General features: G+C 42.3%; 1 protein-coding gene across 6 annotated transcripts in view; it reads left to right on the top strand.

The window, feature by feature from the left end:
* The window catches only part of MAP3K13 (mitogen-activated protein kinase kinase kinase 13), a 164,245-nt gene extending 143,007 nt beyond the window's left edge, over positions 1–21,238 (top strand). For all 6 annotated transcript variants that reach the window (XM_044771232.2, XM_044771234.2, XM_044771235.2 and 3 more), the window contains 7 exons: positions 6,661–6,770; positions 7,547–7,663; positions 8,354–8,491; positions 12,113–12,899; positions 15,353–15,423; positions 17,820–18,117; positions 18,978–21,238. In XM_044771232.2, the coding sequence (XP_044627167.2) occupies positions 6,661–6,770; positions 7,547–7,663; positions 8,354–8,491; positions 12,113–12,899; positions 15,353–15,423; positions 17,820–18,117; positions 18,978–19,079 (1,623 nt within the window). In that variant the 3' untranslated portion in view covers positions 19,080–21,238. The remainder of the gene's footprint in view (positions 1–6,660; positions 6,771–7,546; positions 7,664–8,353; positions 8,492–12,112; positions 12,900–15,352; positions 15,424–17,819; positions 18,118–18,977) is intronic.
* Positions 21,239–23,531: the final 2,293 nt, after the last annotated feature.

Genomic DNA, 23,531 nt, shown 5'->3' with positions numbered 1-23,531 from the left:
CATGGTGCTAATATCTCATTGGCCAAAACAAGTCACAGGCCAAACCAGACTTTACCTCTTGACAAGAGAATCTGCCACAGCATATTGTAAGGGCATAGGTGCAGAGAGGGGAAGAATTTGTGACTGTTAAATAAAAATGCTGCAAATGTCATAAGGTCTAACCACTATCAATATGGATGGAGAGTGGTGGGAGATAAGTATATGTGAGGTCCTTATCCATACCAGGCCCAGGCAATAGCAAAAGGAGTAAAATGGGATGAAACTATAGCTTTTAAAGTAAATGTGATGATCCTAAATTATAGCTTTATGCTTGGAGAATTTAACTACAGTATTACCTAATCTTTTCTCATATAGCTTTGTCTCACTTTATGTTACTGTGTTTCTAAAATGAATTTTTGTAAGATGAATTCCATCTCCACATTGACTTCCAGTATCATTTCAAAGATTCATTCTCAGAGAGGACATTTCATTTCCAGTTGGTGTCTCAATCCACCCCTCATAGCCCTCATCTCCAATGGGTACTGAGTTTACCTACCTGGAAAGTAGGTATTGAGAAGAGCACTGGACTGGGCGGGGCATCATCATCCCTGGGAGTTAAGGAATCCTCCAGTATGCTTTCCTGCCTGCCCCAATCCGAGGCTGGGAGTACGTGCTTCCCGGGTGTCTGATAAACAGAGAGACACTCCACCCATCAGACATTGGGGAATATCTTAATAAAGGCACAAGGTTTTTTTCAGTTTCTAAAGACTGATGAATCAGAGACTCTTATCCTGTTGCCCAAAGTTCCAACACACTCTCCACGATTCACAAACTTAGCTCTCCCCACAACTATGTTTTGAAATAGTCAGGCTTGCCCCTGTAGTTTTTTAGTGTTTCTGAGGAATTATTATGTAAGTAAAGTGTTTGACTTTAGAGAAAATCAGAGGAGGTAGGAGGTTGACTTCATACCATTTCCTATGTTCTTTGGTATGCAGTCAGATAAACTCCCTCAGAACTATTAAAACTATTGCCTATCTGGGGCCAGCTGGGTGGTGTAGTGGTTAAGTTCGTGTGCTCCGCTTTGGCAGCCCAGGGTTCACAGGTTTGGATCCCCTGCGAGGACCTACGCACCACTCATCAAGCCTTGCTGACACGGCGTCCCACTTACAAAATAGAGGAAGATTGCCATAGATCTTAGCTCAGGGCCAATCTTCCTCACCAAAAAAACCCCGAAAAACCCTATTGTCTATCTATTGAAATACATGTGGGTATGGGGCCTTGGATAAGAAATCTGTTTAATAATCTTCTCTTGTTAGTATTCAGAAAAAAGACTTAGGTCCTTTTGTGAAATGAAAGTGAATAATAGTGAGTACACTCTAGGGTATGGTTTCAAACTTTCTAACTTTAGGATACAGTTGCAATCACAGCTTTGCTTCCTTTACAATAAAACTATACATACCACAATTCAGAAAGGCAGTTTTTGGTGAGAGTGCTAAGTCACAACCCATTGAGACAGTATAAATGTAGATACTTGGGAAACTTTAAATTCTAAACAGATTTTTACTTGAGTGCTCCCAGAATATCACTTCTGAAGCCAGTGCCACGTTTTCTGAGCACCCACCATCTGCAAAACACCGTGTAATGCAGCTCAGCCCCCACAGTCAGTACCCTCATTTATGTGAACTCACTTTTATCTATACTTGCAGTGTTCAAACTGAATTCAGAAAAGAAAAGGTTCTTTTGGAGCAAGAATATAAAAGAGAGAGGAAGGGGAGAGGAAGGAAGAGAAGGGGAAGACTTAGTGCATTGGATGTCTCTTAATATTCATTAATTCTTCCACATTATTTTCCCAACGTAAAATTTCACCTCTCCTTAAATAGCCCCAAATCTGCTACGCTTGCTAGTTCCTAGAATTTTTCAGGTACTTAAAAGCTGGTTTGTCTCTGGGTCTGATATTCGGACTATCTCTGGCTAAAGATAATAAAGTATTTATGAACTAGCTAGTTCTGGGAAAAACAACAGACCTTTAGCCTAAATCCCTGTCCTGTGATCTTGGATAAGTCACTAAATTTCTCTAGAGCTCAGCTTACTTATCTAAACATTGAAGATAATCTTATCTTCCATTCCTTGTGGAGTTTTGGTGAGGATCAAATGAGACAATAAAAATGCACATGTATTTGTTGTAAACTGTAAAGAACTGCGGGACTGTCGATGTTACATTCACCTCCCACAAAGCTACAAACATAAGCTTTCTTTGGGTTGTTACATTCTGGGTACCTTTTCTGATGGATCTGAGATGGATAGATGGCAGCTAGGAAACTCCTATTAATTGTGTTTTGACTTTCTCCTCCCCCAGTGGGGAAGAACTGGTTGTTTGGCATGTGGTTTTGTCTTTCTAGATCAGTCTTGTACCTGAGGCCTCCCCTGCCTACTGACACAGTGCTCTCAGCATCAGTTATCAGTCGATGGTTGTTAGCCACTGGTCTCCACCTTCCTCTCAGACTGTCAATCAAAAGTGCTGCCAAGAGCCCAGCTGACTCCTTCCTGAGAGAAAATGCTTCATCTGTTTTGCATCAACAGCACATGTATAAAGATGCAGCATATATAGAACAGATGAACAAAGCAACCAATTTCAGTACAATATTAGATTCTGCCAAGGCTATTGCTTCATTCCTAGACAATAACCCATTTCTGCAAGTAGGCAATTATTGCTCTTGGTTTCAATTACATTTGATATCAGTCTTCAGAAAACATTTTAGCGCAGTCCCAGATCCCAGCTGCTAGGTGGGTCATGCGCCCTGCTTCTAAGACCTTGCACCACTCCAGTTTCCTGTTGATGGCCACTGTGACCACCCAGAAATTCATGGGCTGGGAGTTGCAGAGACACTAAGTTCACTATAGGGACAGACTGTGCTGCCTGAAGAGTAATCTTGTCATGAGTGAGGAGGTGCTTAGGCAGAAGCTGGGTGCTGATACCTGGCAGTAAAGAGGACTCATGTGCCAATCAAGCGTTGGACTTGACCACGTACACATCTAAGGCTTTTCTCGCTCAGAATCTATGTTTCCCCCTTCTTAGCCCCCCAACATCCTGTTTCTCTATTCCTCAAGCTAGGTAGGAGCTGCCTCAACTTCTTTTTTTACTTTTTAAAAGTTGTGGTAAAATATATATAATATAAAATTTGCCATTGTAACCATTTTTTAAGAGTATAGTTCTGTGGCATAAATTACATTCACAATGTTATGAAACCATCACCACTATCTATTTCCAAATGTTTTTATTACACCAGCAATAACTTCCCATTCCCTCCTCCCCACAGCCCCTGATCATCTCTGTTCTACTTTCTGTCTCTATGAATTTGCCTATTCTAGATATTTCATTTAAGTGGAATCATACAATATTTGTCCTTTTGTGTCTGGCTTGTTTCACTTAGCATGTTTTCAAGGTTCATCTATGTTGTAGCATCTGGCAGAACTTCATTCCTTTTTATTGCTGAATAATAGTCTGTTGAATGGATATACCACATTTTGTTCACCCTTTCATCCTTTAATTCAACCTCATCTGACACACCTATATTACGGGAGAGAAAAGAAGCAAGGTTTGGGTGCAAGAGCTTCAGTCTACTGATTGAATAACTAGAAGACTGGAGAAGACAGAAACCTTCTAGATGTTGTAGCCTTTCCCAGGCCTTATCTGGGACATAAAGAGGATCCCATTAATGGTAATAACCCAAGTTTCACTGGATTTTTCCCTTACTTGCTTACATAGGACTTAAGTACCTTGTGAAGCACCCTCCCTCCACCCCCCACATACATTTTTGAAGGAATCCCCAATGAAGAGTGGGGATCTCAAATAGCCTCATTATTAACGTCTGCTTTCCACTGACTCTGGCTAGACAAAGCAGTCTCCCACCTAGCATCTGCCGAGTATTACTTTATTGGTTAGCACTGTTTTCTCCTAAAAGACTGTGGTCCCCCACAGATGTCCAGGGGATACTGCCATATCCTTAAGGCACTGCCATCACCCACCAAGAGCTGCTATTTCTTGCTATAACTGAAGCTTTGGACTTCTCACGATTCCAAAGCTGCATATTGTTCTGTTCAGACAGTGCACTCTTCCTTTCCCTGTTGAGTTTCTACACTTTGTCAAAGGTAACAGAATGGCGCTGGTTATGGCCCAGTGTTTGACAGGTATTTTAGTGAAAAGAAGAGAAATGCCTCTCCACTCCTAAAAGGGTGGCTTTGTTATAGGCAGACTCAGACAAGAATCCTCCTTCCCTCATGACGTGTTTTCTCTCAGAGGCTCCTTAGTCTCTGCAAATTTGCTTCAGGCTTGCCCACCCTCCATTTCTTCAGATATGCCCAGACGTGTCTGAATGGCAGCTTTAGTGCAAATTGGAACTCGATTACACAAAGATTCTAAGTATACGTGATGGAACTCCAAAATTAACATCTACCAGGAACATGATACCTTTGGGGAAAATACATTATTAATCAGTACCTGGTGTATTCCCAACATCCTGTTCCCTCTCCACGGAGGGAAACTCTTTTTGGAAATCTACTTCTTATTAGGTTCCAACCTGCAGAAGGTTCTCTTTAAGTTTCCCATTCCCATAATGGATATCAGAAGGTTTATTTCCTCTAGAATTAAAAGAATCTCATCTGTGATATCTGATTCCTCACCACCAGAGGGAGGTATTCCTTTTCCTGCTTCCTTCTGTAAGTATTGTGCTAGGATCCACGGACATGTTTTGCACAAAAGAGGAAACATTAAGGCCCAAATTTGGCCCTCTCCCTTATTCTTTTTTGGTCTAACAACCCTTGATTGTCAATCTTTGGCCTCTTAAAGCTCAAATACTCTTCCTACTTCATATCTTTGATCTGTTGATTGAGAGAACAGCATTACATGGGGCTCAACCAAACCTGCATTTACTGCTTAGATACTGTCAGAGACTATTACCAAACAATGGGTAGTACATTCTGGATCTTGGCTTTCTGGTGACATTGTTTGGCAGGTTTGGCACCTAAAGGTCAGCTGACTGACAGAAATCTCTCTTTAATGGTCAGTCAACATACATATATATGAAGATCTAGCATATTTTAAACAGATAAGCAGGATGATCACTTCCTGAATAATTACAGTATAATTTCCTCTATAAAAATAAATGAGAAACAGCAAATTTGGGGAGAAATCTTCTGTAATTTCACAATTGCTTAAGCATAACTTCCTCCGTGATGTAGAGAGATCATTTTTCACGTGAATATAAAGGTAATAGAATAGATCTAGAGGAAGATTACACAATTAGAAACATTTAGTTACACATCTAGTCTTCACTGGAAATTATCTTAATCTCATTAGCTTCTTGGGACGATAGTCTATACACAATTTGAGGAAACATCTCCTGTAGCTGTTTTTCTAGAAACTGCCTGAAGACCATATTCCAGCAGAGATTTTTCTGCCCCCTAAAATTTCGATAAAAATGGCTTGAAATTCTATGCCCTGTAAAGTCTAATATCCTTTCTAAGGCTTCAGTGAATTCCTGGGAGATTTGTAATTTCATGGCTACTCTGGCTCTGCCTTCCTAAAATTCCTGGCCCCCAGGGGCCAGCCCAGTGGTGGAGGGTTAAGTTTACATGCTCTGCTTTGGTGGCCCGGGGTTCACAGGTTCAGATCTCGGGCGCAGACTTACACACTGCTCATCAAGCCATGCTGTGGTAGCGTCCCATATACAAAATAGAGGAAGATTGGCACAGAGGTAAGCTCACAGACAATCTTCCTCAAGCACAAAGAAGAAAATTGGCAACAATATTAGCTCAGGGACAATCTTTCTCATACACACAGAAAAATTCCTGGCCCCCATCCCTACCATCTTGTGGTTCTTCCTTTGTCTTTGTCCTGTCATTCACCCAAACATGAAGGGCAACACCTTTCCTTGATTTCTAAAAAACAAAACAAATAAACAAAAACATTCATCCAAAGTCAAGGTGAATGTCAGAGACTTTACTAAAGGTTTAGGAAATTGGAAGCAGCTTACCTTTTGAACAACTGGAATCACATGTTAGATATCCATCCCTGTCCTAAAAATTTTGTCAGACTGTGAAATTGTTTAGCCATATTCTTCCTCGTCCTCCTCCTCTTTTTCTGTTTTTTCCCTCACCCCAAATTCCTGTGTTTTTATTCCCATCTCTGCTGTTCATGCCCCTTGAGTTTCTACTCCAAATATTTTCTCAAGAGATATTCAGAAACAAAACGTAAGAGGAATTCTGGTATCAACTGTAAAGGTGATCATATTTTCAGTGACACATGCTTGTACCATATGGTTATCAGAGCTGTTCTTTCTGATCAGGTTATCTCAGCCACTATCTTGACTTAAAAGTGAGCTCTTTGCTTCCAGAGGTGATGGCTAGTATGCCAGCTGTGGTGCTTCTGGTGGCCAGCACTGCACGGAAACTGGAAAAGAGGCAGCATTGCATATTGGACTAAATACAGAAGATGGAGTAGGGTGTGGGGTGTGCAGACACACTAGCTTGAGACATTTGCTATCACCAATAGTCATTGAACATCTCTTCTATAAGGGCCTTCAGTAGAAGCATGCAGAAAAAAAATCTTGTCCGTGATCCTATGGTTACATCAGGCATTGAAACTCCTAGGATATTAACAAAATCTTATGTGTCCTCGCCCAGGCTGAATGGAGAGAAGAAGTGAAGAAACACTTCGAGAAGATCAAAAGTGAAGGAACTTGTATACACCGATTAGATGAAGAACTGATTCGAAGGCGCAGAGAAGAGCTCAGGTCAGCTGGCCCCTCCTTCTCCACCTCTTCTCGTCCCCAGGTCTTCTGATATTAGCAGGAACCCTGTTTGTGAATCACCATTGCACTTTCTACACACCTTTCACCTCTGCCATTTATTATTATTCTCTTTAAAAGTTGCCCTAAAAGTTAGCCCTCCTTTATATTGCTGTCTTATCCTCTCCCCCCAACTCTGTCATCCTCCTTTATTATATCTCTCCAATTCCTGGAGCAATGGTATTAGTTCATTCAGCCCCTGTCCTAGGTGCCATGGAAGGCCAGAAATTTATAAGATGTGGTCCCTGGTCTCAAGATGCTTATAATTTATTAAGGGATACAGGACATAGTCGTAGATAACCACTATATTATTCAGGATCTATACCATGGATAAGTATAAATGAGTGATCATGATGTCAGCTCTAGCTGCATATTTCATTAACATATGAGTATATTATACTGTATTCTAATTAAGGTATTGCCAACATGACACAAAGTCTACAAATTATACACAGATCACAGTAAGATTTTATCTCTGGCCCTCCTGCCTATTCTGTATGGCTGGATGTGGCCCTTCAGGACAAACCAAGTGGAGAGCTTAGATTTCCCATCTCCCACTCTGTCTTGTCCGAGTCATTGCATCAGACAAGGGAGCCTTAAATTTAGAGAGCCCTCAGAGAAATATTTTTGAGATAAACCATCCTGATTCTTATTTCATTAGAGCTGTCCTCTTTTCTCTCTCAAATTAGTCAGCTTCGCTGATCCTGTGTTTTCTTTGATAGGCATGCTTTGGATATTCGTGAACACTATGAGAGAAAACTTGAGCGGGCTAATAATTTGTACATGGAACTGAGTGCCATCATGCTGCAGCTAGAAATGCGGGAGAAGGAGCTCATTAAGTATGCATCCAGCCCACGGTCTGTCCTTATTGATTTGGGCCCATCAATCAGCAGGAATGTATCACTCTTCCATGTTGCTGCTACTCAGAACTGGCAGATATTTTATTCACTCACCCAGCATTCCTTAAGGGATGTGCTGTGCACATGTCCCTGGCCCTGGTGAGGTTTACTGTGGAATGGAGTTGCTGCGAAGCTGGTTATAGAGGAACATTCACTTGACAGGCATTTTCACCCTGTTGAATGCCTCAGACAAGGGGTCCTCATTCCAAGAAGAGCTTGGTGTGGATGAGTGGGAGCTTATTGCCCACTGGGGAGGTACGGTGGCTGCTGAAAGAGATTTCAGGTCATTCTGATAATGACAAAAGAACCCTGGGGTCCTGACCAAAACAGCAACTGAAAATAAGTAGGACTTCTGCCACTGCATTGAGTCTCCCACAAGGTGTGTCAGGGGGTGGGAAGGTCAGGCTCTGATGCCATTGGTGAGCTGAAGAGCACAATGATGTCAGATTAGTTTGAATTTAGTATATATTTTTTTCCCTTTTTTAACTCAAATAACAGCCTTATTATTCAAATAGCCTGTATCCGTTGGGTGTGGCCAGAGTCTGTGGGTAGAATTAGCCTGGGAAAGCATCTTGCCCATTTTTTTCTGTCTACAGTGATTGAGATGTGGCTTTTTCTTTCATTCTGCAGGCGAGAGCAAGCAGTGGAAAAGAAGTATCCTGGGACCTACAAACGACACCCTGTCCGTCCAATAATCCACCCTAACGCCATGGAGAAACTCATGAAGAGGAAAGGCGTGCCTCACAAACCGGGGATGCCGACCAAACGGTGGGAGCCTGCACCAACCTACTGTGCAGATAAATGGGAAAATATCCCCTCAAGATACATTATCAGAGGATGGTGGGTGTGGCCACTCTATTCTTCATCATTAGTACACTTGCCTCTAGATAAAACAGGCAGAAAGGTGAGAGAGTGTGCACCATGAAGTCAAGAAATCTAGTTTTTACTATCTGAGGCATAGATATTCATTGTCTTAGCATGGAATAGTAAAAGAGAAATAAACTGGGGGCCAGACAGGCCTGAATTCAAATCCCAGCTCTGTCTATTATAAGCTGTGTGATTTGGGCCATGTCATTTGACCTCTTTCAACCCCTTGGGTAAAATGATATAAATCTAGCACATGAAATTTCTTTTTCTTTCTTTTTCTTTTTTTTTTTTGGTGAGGAAGATTTGCCCTGAGCTAACATCCATTGCCAATCTTCCTATTCTTTTACTTGAGGAAGATTAGCCCTGAGCCAATATCTGTGGAGTAGGTCCACACCCAGGATCCAAACCTGCGAACCTGGGCTGCCGAAGTGGAACACACAGAACTTTAACCACTCGACCATGGGGCTGGGCCCCTTCTTTTTCTTTTTTTGATCCCTAGTGCACAGAAGTAGGTTAACTATAATTCTTGGTTTATTCAACATTGGTCCAGGCATGTCCCATTTTTATTTATTCACTTAGTTAGTTCTTTTTAATAACGTAGTAAGTGCCTGTAAATCCAACACCAAAATCAAAGGCAGAGGCTTTGATAATGACCTGCATTGAACCATATGGTTCCCATCATTCCACTCCTGCATGGACTGTTGTGAAGTTTAAATAAGATAACATGTGAAATCACCTAGCAAATTATAGGTGCTCAAAAAATAGGTTTTTAAATAGTTTAAAAAAAAAAAAAAAGATTGCCCTTTCCCCTAATTATAACACATTTTCCTTATGTTAGTTTAATCTTGGAATGCTCTTCCAGTCAGTTTTTATTACCAACCTCTACCAGAGCCTCATTCCTCCCAAACAATGGAGAGTTTGATTCCATCCTAAGTTAATGTAAAGGAAAGAAAGAGCCCTAAAGCTGGGGTGTGGCCCCAACAGTGAGACTTGAGCTAAATGCAATAAAAGTAAAGGTAATGAGAAAATGCAACCCAAAATGTATTTAAGGCTTTCAGAATGGTGGCCATTCTACCATAGCATGACTAAATCTATCATGCTAAATCTAAACTACTAATGAGGAACTACATGGAATAATTCCAATTTTGCTTTTATTTACCATGCCTGACCATCTTCTGGTCAAGTTCTGAGAAATGGTTTTCAGAGGGCATCTGGCAAAATGCTCTGGGAATCCCAACACCTCTTTCTTTGGTGTACTGGTTAGGGATGGAGTCCACCTGCTGGCTTTCCCCTGCGCTCTGCCTACAGCTAAAACTAAGAGCACTGGGGAAGAAAATAGTTTAATTTTTCAAAATATGAGCTCATGTTTACTTTTATTTTGGCTGTGAGAAATATGTTTGAAAGAGTTTGACACCACCAGTAGATGTTTAGTCAACATGCTAGCTGAACTGTCCAGAAGGCAACCTGGAGTGGGTATTAGAGCTGTGAAGAGTTGTGCTTTCAGTTAATTGGCCCTTGAAGGATTTAAGTTTTGGATTATTTGGACAGTCCATTGATTATCAAGTCAGAAGTCCAGTGACCTCTGAGCAGATCAGAGAGGAGAAACCCATCCTCTACCCTTATCCTAGGTTTCACTTTGTATTTGGTTAGGGACCAAAAAGAAGATAGTCAGAGTTCAGTTATGGATCCACCAAGCCTCTCACAAGTGAGTGTAGTCCAGTAAGATAGTTTAAATGCCTCATAATAAGGAAAGCTTGGAATGGGGAAAGAACTACTCCTTGGTGTCCAGAAACTTGCATTCAAGTTATGAGTTCTGCCACTTACTAGCTTTGCAATGGACACAAGCCAATTAACCTCTATGATCCCTCAGTGCCCTTATCTGTAAAATGGATATTGAAATAGTAGGAAGCAAGTACTTTATATGTTGTAAAGTGCTTTGTAAACTGTGAAGTGCCATATCAATGTTATTCTGTGATTTTGTCACTGCCAGCTTCAATAAAAGCAGCCTTCACCTGACTGTGACACTTTCACCTCAGCTCTCTTATAGAGCCCACCCTAGCCAGTCACTGTGTAGGTAGATGCCACTTACTGGGCCTTGGAGGGCTGTCTTGCCTCAGTAAAAGCCCCAGGGCCTCCTCAATCCAGATACCTCTGTGGCACAAGTTGGCCAGCTGACCATAGAACTGTGAATCCGACACAGGACACTGCTGATGGCAGCACAATACTCTACCCACCTTCTCATAAACCAGTAACACCTGGAACCGCTGTGCTAAGACAAGGCTTTAACTGTACTTCTCCTGAAGGAAAAGAGAAACCCATCTCCTACTGCCTAATGCCTGCTAATTTCCTATGAGCCCTGGCTATTCAAAGTGTGGTCATCAGTTCAGCATCATCTGAGAGTGTGTTAGAAATGCAGACTCTTAGGCCCCATCTCAGGCCTACCCAATCATTTTAACAAGCTCCCAAGTAATCTGTATGCACTTTCAAGCTCTGCTTTGACTATCCAATAAGCCAGACTGGAAGTTAGGAGAGGCTTCTTGTCTGGATTCTACCAGTAACGGGCTGTGAGACTATAGGCCACTTCAGCTGGGCTTTGGGCTCCTCATCACATAGGGTGGAGGCAGGAGTGTATCTGTGGTTTCCAGGCAAGGTCTTGGACACCCTAGGGCTTGTATAGAAGAGTCTCAGGGACTACTGCAGGGGTAGAGAGGACGAGGAGGGCATGACCGGCCCACTGGGCACTCGAAAATATGGCTGTGAGAGGACCTCCTCCCTTTAGGAGCACGGTAGAAGGCCAGCGTCACTCCTCGTGAGCCCTTCTCTTGCTGGCTCTGCTCAGCCTCTTGGGCTGTGTACTATTTCCCCCTTCTTCTCCCCTTACCCCTTTCCCTCACCCCTTTAAACATTTTTTGAGTACCTACTATGAGCAAGACTCTTTGCTAGTGTTCTTCACGTACAAAGATGGATGTGACATAATCCTAGCCTTCAAGGAGACCGTCTAGACCAAACTCCCTGAATTTAGCCTCTTGCCTAATTAACCTGAGGTTTCCTCCTCTGGTACCAGACCTCTGTCCTTTGTGACTCCCCGTGGGATCTATCCAGATCCATCATCAGACAGATTTGTGATTGTGGGCAAACAGCCATGCCTATGCCTTGCCTATTGGCACTAGGCTGATAGCTGATACTATGAGGAAGAGATCAAGAAACATGTAGGACAGAATTAGAATTTAAAAGAGATCGAGTACCTTGGCTAGTGGGGCACAGAATAAAATCCAAAAGGAATAAAGGGAATCTTCTATAAGGGGACAGTTAGGTTGTTTCTAACTTTCTATTTTAAACAATACTGTAATATAACATCTTCAAACACACATCTTTGTGCACATCCATTATCTCCATTGGATCAATCCCTGAATGTGTGACTGCTGACTCAAAGGGTATGTGTATTTTAAAGCTTGGGATACATTTCCCCAAACTTGAATTTGTTTTCATGTGTTTAAAACCAAACTTGTTCTTTTCTCCCAGGCCAGATCTGTTACGATCTGAAGGTATCCCCAGTATGGAGGTGGCTCCCACTGCATCCCCTTTGTCCGGAAGTCCCAAAATGTCCACCTCAAGCAACAAGAGCCGGTATCGCAGCAAACCACGCCACCGCAGAGGGAACAGCAGAGGCAGCCATAGTGACTTTGCAGCAATCTTGAAAAGCCAGCCAGCCCAGGAAAATTCAGCCCATCCCACTTATCTAGACCAGGCTCAATCCCAATACCCTTCTCCCCATCACCATAATCCTCTGCAGCAGCAATACCAGCAACCCCCTCCTGCCACGTCTCAGAGTCACCATCCCAGACTCAATATGCACGGACAGGACATTGCAACCTGCGCCAACAACCTGAGGTATTTTGGCCCAGCAGCAGCCCTGCGGAGCCCACTCAGCAACCATGCTCAAAGACAGTTGCCTGGCTCTAGCCCTGACCTCATCTCCACAGCCATGGCAGCAGATTGTTGGAGAAGTTCTGAGCCTGACGACGGCCAGGCTGGCCCCTGGGACTGTTGTCAGGCTGACCCTTATGACCCCTGCCTCCAGTGCAGGCCAGAACAGTGTGGGTCCTTAGACCTACCCTCTGCTGAGCCAGTGGGGAGGAGCCCCGACCTTTTCAAGTCACCAGCACACAATACCCTCTCAGAAAATGCCCAAGGTTCTGAGAAAATGGAAGAAAACGAATTCAACGGCTGTCGGTCTGCATCCTCCCTTGGCATCCCTCATCACATCACGCCCCCAATGCTACCTCGAAAAACAAGGCCCCTTCAAAAGGTGAGCTGTAGTGACAACAGCTGTGTGTGTCACTGCCTTCCAGGAATGTCAGAGCCTCTCATGTTATTTGCACTATAAAACATACATAAAATATGCATTTTGTAAAAGGATGAGATAAAAGCATAAGCAGAAGTTTCTTTTCCTTTAAACACTTTCTTTCAACACTGCTTCAGTGATGGACATGGGAATACACTTTGGAACTGCTGACCCAGGGGACTGATTCAAATGTATGTAATTTATAAATAGATAAATAACCAGGTATTGGGGAAATGTAATCAAAATAGTTTGGAAACCACTACCCTAGCCTAGTCCTGAGGGATGTTGCAAGAAGGAAAGATCGCATTATAAAACCCATTTGGGAAGCAGTATCTTCCGTCCCCTCCAGGAGATTCCCGGTGCATGGTAACAAATCCTAGGCTTTGAGAAATCATGCAGTAACCTTGTGTAATCCAGCATTTCCCTCACTCATTTCACCATACTTCACAGTATATTTTGGAAAACATTACCCTCATGACCCAGCCAGTTCTCAGTCATTGAATCCTGTTCCTCTCCTCCTCACCCACTGGCTGCCTAGGGTTTATTAGCTGGGAGGCAGTATTCTATAGTGGTTAGAGCAGCACGAGCTTGGGAGTCAGGCAGACCTGCATTCAAAGCCAGGCTCTTCCACTTAGAACCTCTATGAACCTTGGTGTCCTTGTCTATAAAATGAGGCCAATAGTGGATGCTGTCTCACTGGTTGATGTGAAGATTAAATGAATTAATTAATATAAAGCATTTAGAACAGGGCCTGGCACATAGCAACCTTCCAAAAATGTAACCTCGCCTTGCTAATAAGTTAAAAATAAGATTATGTATGAAAAGTATTTAGTACCTGGTAAACGGTCAATATGAAGTATTCTTTCATCTCATCATTCATTAGGAGTTTAGTTGAAGGAATGAAAGAGTCTAAAACGTAAATGAGCATGTTTTGGTCAACTAGACATTTAATAGAAAAGAAGTTGAAGCTGAGGGCTGCTGTCAGAACTGTATTTCCTCCCCCACATACAGTGCCGCTGCTGCTGACTAAGAATTCTCAGATGTTAAATTGCATTTCAGGTGGTGCAGTGAATTTGGGTTAATCCATTCTCTGCTCCCACTACACCTATGGCCAATAACATGTATTTTTTTAATAACAACTTTATCGAGATATAATTCATGTACCATATAGTTCTCCCATTAAGTGTACAACTAGTGCTTTTATTCACAGAGTTGTGCAACCATCACCAAAACCAATTTTAGAATATTTTCATCATCCCACAAAGAAGCCCTGCACCCTTTAGGAATCACTCCATTCCCTGGTCCCCTGCCAAGTAACATGTATCTTTGAATCATCCTGATGCCATCTATGGGTCTGCAGGCCACAGAACACACACCTTATACATTTGGCTTCATTGGAACCATTCTCCCACAGAGCAGTTCAACTTCTCTTTCCTGAGATACACTCCCACAGGTACTCCTAGGGTAAAGTGCTCATCTCAGCCAGGTAACTTCATCCCTGTCTTTCCTACTCAAAAAGCTTATCAGAATACACATGGATAAGAGTGACAGTATTTTACAACTGACTTTAAAAGTAAATTATCCTCAATCTTTGATACCATTACTTGGACCCAAATACCCACCTCACAAGGGATTGTAGCTATCCAGTGCATCACGATGCTGTGGTTAAGGACAGTTGATCTTAGTGTGGCTGTTCTTATGCCCTTGAAGAGAGTTGGAATCTTCCCTGTAAGGGAAGATTCATCTTCTCAGACAGGACACTTGCCCTGCCCTTCCAGATCAACCACGGAGCCCTGGCAATCACAAGGCCTCAGACATCCCAACCAGAGCTCCCTTATATCTGCCAACATGCTGACTCAATAATGTACTAAGCACCTGTTTTGTATGCAGCATTGTATTAATGGTAAAATAGGAATACAATATAAGATATGGTCTGACCCTCAAATAATGTATGTCTTAGTAGTGGAGGTGATACACACATAATAAATATAATAGTGAAAAAGTGATTGGTAAGTAATAGGGGAAAAGTTGTTGGGCTTTGAAGAACTGACAGATCACTTCTTGGTGGAATCTCTATGTCAATTGAGTCTGGAACCACTAATGACAATGATTACAGGAGATCACCCCAAAATCCAAGACCTCTAGTTTCCCCTCTCCATCACGCACCTCTGGACATTTTCATGGAGCCTTCACCTCCCTGAGGGCAAAGATAACGTTTTACTCAGTTCTGTGTGTCTTCCAGTATCTAGTACAGGTCTGTCATTATGGACACCCAGGAAAAGTTGCCAAATGAGTGAATGACCCTTAGCAAGCTGCTACTCAGTGTCTTTTGATGATAATTAAATCTTTTACAAGAACTGTGTGTGTGTGTATGTGTGTGTGAGAAAGAGAAATCAAACTTTTCTCCTTGTTCTCAGAGTGGAGATGACTCCTCAGAAGAGGAAGAAGGAGAAGTGGACAGCGAAGTTGAATTTCCACGGAGACAGAGGTAAAACCAACAAGCACATGTGATTGCTTTCAGTGTAATGGGGGAAGATCCTGAGTTTGCCACACTTCCTGTTCAGTCACAGGTCACTTTCTAACAGCCACCTTATAGGGAAATTTGAACTCACTGTGTTCATGGTTTCCCATCACCACATTTTGGCAGCTGGTTATGCACAGCAGATCCAAGTTCATCAGAATTCATTTCAGAGGAACTTCAAGATGAGGAGCATAAGTACACATTCAAGGTTACAATTGAGAATATAGCAGGCAATTTATGAGGGATGGCCATGCTGTTTTGGGGGTAATTCTATTGGTTTCTCTGTATTCGTCTACTCGGGCTGCCATAACAGAATAACACAGACAGAGAGGCTTAAACAATGGAAATTTATTTCTCACAGTTCTGGAGGCTGGGAAATGCAAGATAAAGGTTCCTGGTGAGAACTAGCTTCCTGGCTTGCAGATAGCAGCCTTCTTGCTGTGTCCTACATGGCGAGGGAGACAGAAAAAGGGAGAGAGATCTTCTTCTTATCAGGCAGAGTCCTGTCAGATTAGGGCCCCACCCTTATGACCTCATTTAACCTTAATTACCTCCCAAAGACTGAAGCTCCAGATTCAGTCACCTGGGGGTAGGCCTTCAACATATGAATTTGGCGGGGGAGGAAGGGACACAGTTCAGTCCATAGCACTCTCCATGCCTTGAATTTTATACCTCAAATTAATTATAGTTAGATGAGTTGACTCTTCCTCAACAGAGTCTTAGGAATAACTTCCTATTTAGCCAAGAGATGGTAACTTGGCTTGTAGGATTAAAAAAGGACCACACCCGCCTACTTCTAGAATAGAGCTGCTCCTAAGTAGAAGTAAGGAAGGTAGTTTTCTTTGTCCCAGGAGGGCTTTTCTGCTAATAGACATTCCCTTGAAGAGTAGGGCTCTAAGAATCCCCAGGGAGGTTTGTGTACCTACCCAGAAAGAGGAATTCTCGGCAAACCAAGGGACTCCTAGTCTGTTGGTAAGTTGTACTCTGGGTCCCCACGCTGTGCACAAAATTGTAATCTGTTCTCATCCCCTGCGCTGTTCCTGCCATGTCATTATTGCTGTCTTAGTGTCTGCTTGGACACTATGTTTTCTCTTGTGCAGCGAGACTGAGCCTGAGTAAAATGTCTTTTCACTCTCTGAACTCATTCTGCTGGCATCACAATTATGTTACTTCCAGCTTTTGTTCCTATGACACACCATGAGCTCAGGACACCTAACGCCTTCTCACCTTTATTTTTGCCATAATGCAAATTATATTTATGTTCTTACCACATGGTTTTGCTTTTTGCATTATAACATTCTTCTCCCTGTCTCCCTTCTGGATCATCAGCTTTGTGTCCTACTTTAACTTCCCTTTCCTACCTGGGCTCCCTCATCTTCTTTCCATGCGTCCTTGATCCCCCCACCCCCAGCCCATCACCTGGCTTAAACATCTGCCAGGATCAGATCATAGCCATCAAATTGCTTTGCACTAAGAAATACAGAAAGATGAGACAATGGCAGAGGAAAAGAGCAGTCTTCTTTTATTATTTGTTTTGTTTGTTTTGTTTTCAAAACCAGTATAAGCTAACAGCATTCTTATTTGCTAGGCTACTTATAAACAATGGGAAAGAAATGAGGAACTTTTACAAATCTCCCCCTCCCCCAGCCCTGCCCCAAGCTTTGCCTCATCGGAGCTAAACCCAGCTGTTAGCTGGAATGAGCCACTCACTGGCTGGGGAGTGTCCCCAGCTGCACAATGAGAGTTCCTTCCAAGCTTATTCCTGCTGGGGGGTCCGTGGATGGGGGTGGTGAGGGCACACAGCCTTCCAGGGCTGCCATGCCCAATGGGACCTGCAGCTGTGGGGGGAGGGAGGTAGAGGACTCCGAGGGGCCTGTGAGTAGACCTCGCTCAAGCTGCAGCTCTGCCTTCTCTGATGGTGTGGCCTGGAACAAGTCACTTTTCTCTGGCTCCAGTTATCTGATCTGGGAAATGAGTCAGACCAGAGAATCTCCAAAGTCTGTTTCACCTAAGAACCCAGGATTCTATGAATAAGAAGCATAATTTCAATTTGAACATTTCCATACCATGCATACGTGTACACAGGATAATTAGACCAGCCAATTTTTTTAAAAACCATTGGTAGCCATCAGCTTTGGAGTGTAGTGTTTGGCCACATAAACATGTAAACCAAATGAAAAGGGAAATTCACATTTCCTTCTCTGTTGCTTTAAAGTTAAATAGTTTCTACCTATCTGGATTTGATTCTCCCTCAGGGGCAGGAAAAAAACGAGATGACCTCGCACCAAAGCTATGATTGACAGACAAGGAAAGGAAAGTAGTTGTTCCTGTGATGAAGTTCCTCTGGTTCTTTGTGGTTCTAGGCCCCATCGCTGTATCAGCAGCTGCCAGTCATATTCAACCTTTAGCTCTGAGAATTTCTCTGTGTCTGATGGAGAGGAGGGAAATACCAGTGACCACTCAAACAGTCCTGATGAGTTAGCAGATAAACTTGAAGACCACCTGGCGGAGAAACTAGACGAGCTGCTGTCCCAGACGCCGGAGATCGCCATTGAGATATCCTCACATTCGGATGGGCTCTCTGACAAGGAGTGTGCTGTGCGCCGCGTGAAGACACAGATGTCTCTAGGCAAGCTGTGTGCGGAGGAACGTGGCTATGAGGTGGGGCTTCTCTTCCCTTCTCCTCTCATCACTTTTCCCTCCCTATAGCTCCTTTGGGTTAGAACATGCTCAAGTCCCTAGGGCCTTTATATTTATCATTTAGTATATAAGATAAAACAACTGCCTCCATGAAGTAAGTAGAAGGACAGAGATCAGTGGAGCTCCCTGAAATGCGGGCCATGCTACCAAATGAGGCACAAACATTAAACTGCTCAGGAACCCTTCATTCCAAGATTTAACTCACACATCACCTTCTCCCGACCCCCTCTCCCAACCTGGTTAAGGACATGAGCCTCCCTCCTCCATGTCCCACTGTCCCCTGGACAATGCTGTCATAGCACATGTAACACTATAGTGCATTCAGTGCCTTTTGAGAGGCAGGATAGCATAGCGGTTGAAAGTGTATACCCTAGAATCTGACTGCCTAGATGCAAATCCCAGCCTTAGCCTTCCCACTTACTTACCGTGTGACTTTGGGCAAGCCACTTAACCTCTCTGTAGGTCAGTTTCCTTATCTGTAAAATGGGTATGATAACAGCATCTATTTCATAGGGTTGTTGTGAGGATTAAATGGATTAATAGATATAAAGTACTTACGGCTGGCTGTGTCTAGAACATAGTAAATGCTATATAAGTTGGGGGGGTGCTGGTACTGTTATAATTGTCATCGTCATCATCAACATCATCATTATGTGTCTTCCTTCTCCAGAAGCCCCACAAGGAAAGGACCTGGTCTCACTTATCTTCATAGCCCACTTACCCAGCAACTCAGCACAGTACCTGTGGTGTGGGAGGTGTTCAATATACGTTTACTCAGTAAATGCAGAAATAAATTGTTTTCTTTTGTCCTCACTTTGCAGAATCCTATGCAGTTTGAAGAATCGGACTGTGACTCTTCAGATGGAGAGTGTTCTGATGCCACAGTTAGGACCAATAAACACTACAGCTCTGCTACTTGGTAATGAAAGAATACCCATCCTGAAGATCTCCTCACTTCCCTGGCATTTCAAATCCACCCCAACCCAGACTCTTCCCACTCTCTCCCTGCTTTTTTGGCTAGGAAGAGAGCTGCCCTATCTTTCTTCCCCCTAGAAATGAGCTGCAATAACAGGAACATGAGACTTCGCAAATCTCTGGAAAAAAATATCCAAATGAAATTAAGTCTCACGAACATTTCAATCAAGAATGGCAGGGATCTATTTTATTGAATATTCTAGCTACTGTAACATTGATATTTATTTTTGTTTGACATTTTAACACTTTGTACTGTAAAGAGTGAACTATATATGATATATAGAGAGAAACAATAATTTCTTGCAAAAAAAAAAAGACAGAGAGAGAGAGAAAGAAAGGAAGAATGAAACGAAAGAAGTGGAAGTTAGGAGCAACATCCTTGGGAACTGGTGGGGCCAGGAGGTATTATTGCTACTTGAACAGGGGACCAGTCCTTTTGGCCGTAAGTGACTGAAGAAGAGCCAGAGCAAGACATATTGAGCATTTTAGAAAACAAAGAAGGGCAAAAGAAAAGCAATTCTAGGTAATTCGTGAACAGACCACATTAAGTTCAACCAGCTTACCCAGATGGGTGATGAACATGACCTAGAAAAGTTTGGTGACAAGATATTTGCACCCAAGGTCTTTGAGGGCATATACTTCCTCTAGGAGGAAAAAGAAAACTGTGTACGTGGAAGCTGATTTCATTTCTAAAATTTTAAGCAGCATTTGGTCATAAGACTTATACAGTTAATGTCAAACCTTGTCCTTGACAAATACTTCCCTTTCAATGCTGTCATTGTCATTACCTTGACAAATGTGTTACCTTGACCAATATGTTAATTTTTCAGACTCAAGTGCCATTTTCTTGTAGCCTATTTCCTTTCCACCTGTTGCTACTTCATTTAGGAAAAAAGGAGGAGGGGTGGGCCTGAGGAGAGAAGGATAAGAGAGAAAGGAAATTTACAACAGTGCTGGAAAAGCAATTGTGGGATTTGAGGAAATACCTTCTCAGAATGTCTCAGTTCGGCTACATGGAGAAGATGGGGTCAACCCTCCCTGGAACCAAGCTGCTTGTCTACCAGAGTCATATTGATTTAAACCGGACAACAGACTTTGAAGGCAGCTAGGATGTGTGTGAGTCTGTCCAGTGTCCAATCCCAAGCCATTCCCCTTGTTTTTACTCATTAATACATTCTATCCTGGAAGCTTTAGTGACTGGCTACCACTATCAGAATAAAGGCAAAAGAAGCAACTTGCAAAACGCAACCTCTCTCCCGCCACAATAGCATTTTTGTTAATTGCTACTTGTAAAATGTATTTTAGTTCACTTTGCTTCGATGCAGTTTTGAATAATTGGATTTGAAAATTTATGGAAAGAACAAGTGATGCTGAGCAGCGATTGGAAAGAGTTTACATTGTCCAAGGCATGAGGTCCTTCCTGTCTCCACGGTCATGGGCTCTGAAAAGCATCCCAAGGTACTTCATGGTGCCTCGGCTTTAAGGACATTTTTATCTAATATTTTATATAAAAACAGATGTTGGCCTAGTTCCTGTCTCTGTCTCCAAGATGGGTTACTGTCAAACAACCTACCTAGGCTCAAGACCTGAAGAAGATGGCTAGACTCTCTGACGCCACATCATACTGGATTTGGAAAGACTGACATACAGGTATTAAACCATTTCCAACGCAGATGAAAACGTTGCCCTCCTCTGGGTTTCACTGATTGCATCAGCCAAAAAGGAAAGCAGGAGGGAAGATAGAGCAGCTCCTTTTGCTTGTTTGATCCCCTCCATTTGTTTACACTTTATGTTGAAAATTGATTTAAAATTTAGTGTCTATAATTTATAGCTCTTAGGTAGGATGAAGGAAAATGTTTAACTTATACAGAGAGCAGTATTGTTTGCATTAAATTATTCCATTTTGTATAAATTCTGTAGCTGGACTACATGAAAGATCTTAAGTTATGGCATTATTATCATTGTTATTTTATTTTATAATTATTATTCTCATGTTCTGTCGATCAGAAGGTATGGTTTACGGTATAGTACAATGATTGTGTTTATTGCTAACCATGAATTATTATGGATTTTTATGATGGAATGAAAATAGAACTGCCATTTGGAAGCTCCCTGGTATTCATCCTCTCGTTGTCTGTGTACAACTACAATCATCTGAGGATGAGCGTTCTGCCCTGGTGCCCAGTGGATACATTGTGATTCTGACTTGATCAGGAAAGCTCCTGGCTGGGCAGATGACTGAGTGGATGGACAAAGACTTCAAAAGCTGTAAACTTTCTCAAGTTTCTTAAGAAATAAAATCATGGGACTATATTAGAAGCAAAAAGAGAATTATTTAATGCCCTGAGAGGAACAGACCTAGACAGTTTCTGCAGGGGGCCCATGGGTCAGATCGTTTCAAGAACTCGCAGCATAGTTTGTAATCTCCATCCTGCCAGATGGATCCCACAAAACCAACCTTTTTTCTCCTAGTTGGGAGTAGCAAAGAAACTAAAAAAAAAAAAAGGATATGAAGATAGATATATATATATCTATCTTCATATATATATATATGGCATGACATAAAATGCCTAGCTGTGATGTGATCCCATGACAAGACTAGAGAAATTCTAGAATGAGGCCTAGTCAACTTAGAGGATCATAGGGCTGGAGAAGTACCTTGAAAGTCCATATTTTCCATCCTCGGACTTTGGACCACACTGTACTGTGAATCTCTCTGGTTTGTTACAGAGAGCCGACAACTGTGTCCTCTTTCTGTCCAACATAAAACACTGACACTTCAGTTTGTCCAGTTCTTGCCCACCTAGTGGCAAAAGAGAAACACGAGGGTCAACATCTGTCTTACACCTTTCAGTGATGGTCTTCCTAGAAAACCCACACCTGATACCTCATTATTTTGGTAGGTTCTTTAAATTTCCATCTTGACTATCTGTCATGATAATGCCATATACCTATCTGGATTCACTTTTATGAACATGTTCGAGTAATAGACAGTGTTGAATCATCAGTCACTGTATTGTCAAGAGTTGAATAAAGTTCCACAGTGAACATTTTATTTTTTAGTAGAAGTGACTAGAGGCTTCAGAGAAGAACGGTGTCTTTAGGTTAAAAAGAGAAATGCCTTTGTATCCGGGCCTTGCCCTTCGCTGCCTGCCTTGAGCTAACCAGGACAATTTTGAATTGGTGTGTGTTCTTTGAGAATAACTCTACGGTCAGCTGAAGAGTGGTGAATTAAGAGCTCAGGGAATTTAAGAGCTAATTCTTCAGTCCTGATAACTGTGTAACAGTGCTTTAAGGAACCTCACAGGACTGATTTCAAGCTTCATTGTTGATTGAAGGTTTAACCCCCTTGGGATGAATGCCCACATTCATTTAGCATCTGTTTTTGACTGACTGAAAGATAATGAGTTTTAATTTGTGTTGCAGATGAACATTGGTTCTGATTTTCATCTCATTCTAGATCATGTCCTCTGAATAACAATTCCTCTTAACATTGCTTAGCAGAGGGACTGAAAAGCCTACATCCACTTTGAAATTATAATAGACCTTCCCACCGCTAAAGTTTAGACTTATTTGCAAGATTGTGGAACTCCTACTCAGAAAGGCGAAGAAACTAGCTCTGTTGTGAGATAATTTGGTTAAGACCTACTTGAAGTTTGGATGTTTAAAAACTTTAGTATCAACAAATTCATCCTTCTAGAATGAAGGATATTTTTAGTAGGATTTAAAAAGTATTGGACATCTATTTCAGGACCTCATTGTGCTAAATTTTCCTCTTACTCTAAATAATGGATTTGATGGTTTGGGGTTTTCTTGATGCCAACCCAATTTTAAATGCCCTCCCCCACTGGGGAGCATTGACTTCCTTTCAGTATGAATGCATCCTTATTGATCAAATGATTTACTCTCTTTCCATGCCTTTATGTCTCAATTTTTCCCCCTTAAAATGTTCCTACTTGAACTTCCTGGAACTGAATTCTCCAAAATAGAATATAATTTTTGGAATCCCAGGAATTCCCGCCTTGCTCTGCAGTATAGTATACTATGTTTTGTTTTGATTTTCCACTAAGCCAGAAGCCAAAATACCATGACATACCACCATCTACCATGTCCACTGTAAACACTCAAGACTGACCTTATTTGTTGATCAACATATTCTTTCCACTGAGCCCAGACACAGCCTCAGAAGCTCTCACAACACAGCACTTGGAGCAACAACTACCACATGATTGGAATTGGCGTGCAAGGGGAGATCTGTCTGCCGTCCCAGCTCTAAGCTTATAATTAATTTCTTAAAGGTGGTGTGAGATTTTGAGTGAGCCTTGACGGGAGAATGACAGGATCGCACCAATGGATCCCAACCTGTGGCTGTCAGGACAGCACCATTGGCAGGAAAAAGG

Source organism: Equus asinus, chromosome 5, assembly GCF_041296235.1.
Source record: "Equus asinus isolate D_3611 breed Donkey chromosome 5, EquAss-T2T_v2, whole genome shotgun sequence".
NCBI classification, from domain to species: Eukaryota; Metazoa; Chordata; class Mammalia; order Perissodactyla; family Equidae; genus Equus; species Equus asinus.
This window is presented reverse-complemented; position numbering and strand designations above follow the sequence as displayed.